A 1551-nucleotide genomic window follows, 5' to 3' on the forward strand; every position below is an offset into this window, starting at 1 on the left:
GAAATGCCCTTTGCTGGTGAAAGGAGAAGCTGTGCTGCAGGGAAGCTGGATTCGGATTTTGGGCTTTTTTCCTAAATCTTTTCCCCCAGCCCCTCGGTGCTGCTGGCAGGGCTGGACCTTGCCTGCCTGGCTGTGCAGGATAGAGGGGTGAATGCACATCCCTGCTCTGTCAGGAGAAAGGCAGCATATTTATTCCTAATTCATGCAAAACAAGTGTTTCATCATTCTGAGACACTAACATGTCTCTCCTTGTTGCTTTTTAGGCTGTTCCTGGAAAAACATTTGCTGAAACTGAGATGCTTATATAGAATCTTTCAATTCCACTGAAAAGATGTGCTTCATTAAGCCAAAAGGAGTGAAAAAAAGCTCCAACCCATCCTGTGTGAGAGCTGCCCTCATCCCCTGCTCTTGGGATCTTACACATTTCAGACACCAAACTCTGACCAAGATGCACCAGTCCTGCAGCATCACTGATGCAGAAAATGCTTTTGATCAACTTAATACATCAGTAGCAAACTGTGGAGGGGTAAATTCCTGCCTAATCAGTGAATCTATATGAATTTATATCCTTGCAAACATCCCAGGAGGAGAGGCCCAGGACCCACAGGCAGCCACAGAGACACGGAACACAAAGAATTTCAGAAAAGGAGGTTTTTATTGCCCGTTACAGACACAGGTGCCTCCCGAGGCCTCAGTGGTACTTGCGGGCCAGGGCGTGGGCCACCAGCCCCACCAGCTTCTGCCACGTGGCCTGGCAGGCAGGGGTGAAGTCCCTGGTGAAGTGGGCGGCCAGGACGATGACCAGGATGTCACCCAGGAGCTGCAAGGGGAAGGCAAGAGGGAAATGAGGTCAGCAGAGTGCTGGGCGCCCCTGCCCTGCACAGCACCCGGGATCAGGGAGCTCAGCTCCCCCGTGGGTGCTGGGGCCGTGGCCCAGGGAAGCTCTGCCAGCTGCAGGACAAGAGCCCTGTGCTGGCCGTGGGCATGAGTGCCCAGCTGCTCCAGCTCTGCTTCCTCCCACATTTTCCAGCCACTAGACATTTGTCTGCCTTTCCTTCTTCTGCTGTGAAACCCCGGACCTACTTCAGCTGAGGGTCAGTGCAAGGCCCACATTCTACATCCCCAGAGCCAGGCTTAAACAGGGGCTGGAGCAGAGGCAAACATCCTGCTCCTTTTCTCCAGCCATGCCTGCATGAGCCCCGTGACTTTTAGAGAATCCCCCTGTGTGTGTCACCGCATTTGTCCTTGCAGCCCAGAGCCCAGTATTACCCTGCACTATGGAATTCCCAGCCTTCCCCTGTCCCCCAGCTCCCACTCCAGTCAGCCAGGCCCTGGCTGGTAACTAAAACACAAGTTAGTGATGCCTGTTGGAAACCCCCCAGGCACTGAGGTGCTCTGAGGAAGGAGGGACAGAGGGCAAAGCTCCAAGCACAGCTCACCCTGAAGTTCTCGGGGTCCACGTGCAGCTTGTCGCAGTGCAGCTCAGACAGCTTGGAGTAGGTGCCCTTGAGGTTGTCCAGGTTCTTGATGGCCTCCCCGAAGGAGGTCAGC

The 1551-nt window shown here is 54.4% G+C and overlaps 1 protein-coding gene across 1 annotated transcript; it reads right to left on the reverse strand.

The window, feature by feature from the left end:
- Nucleotides 1-636: 636 nt before the first annotated feature.
- On the reverse strand, nucleotides 637-1550 carry LOC102035897 (hemoglobin subunit beta-like; the record flags this gene model as incomplete). The annotated part of the gene is made up of 2 exons (XM_005431038.3): nucleotides 637-820; nucleotides 1440-1550. Coding segments are annotated over 2 exons (240 nt in total), but the record flags the coding sequence as incomplete, so codon positions are not given.
- Nucleotide 1551: the final 1 nt, after the last annotated feature.

Source organism: Geospiza fortis, unplaced genomic scaffold (genome assembly GCF_000277835.1).
Source record: "Geospiza fortis unplaced genomic scaffold, GeoFor_1.0 scaffold370, whole genome shotgun sequence".
NCBI lineage: Eukaryota > Metazoa > Chordata > Aves > Passeriformes > Thraupidae > Geospiza > Geospiza fortis.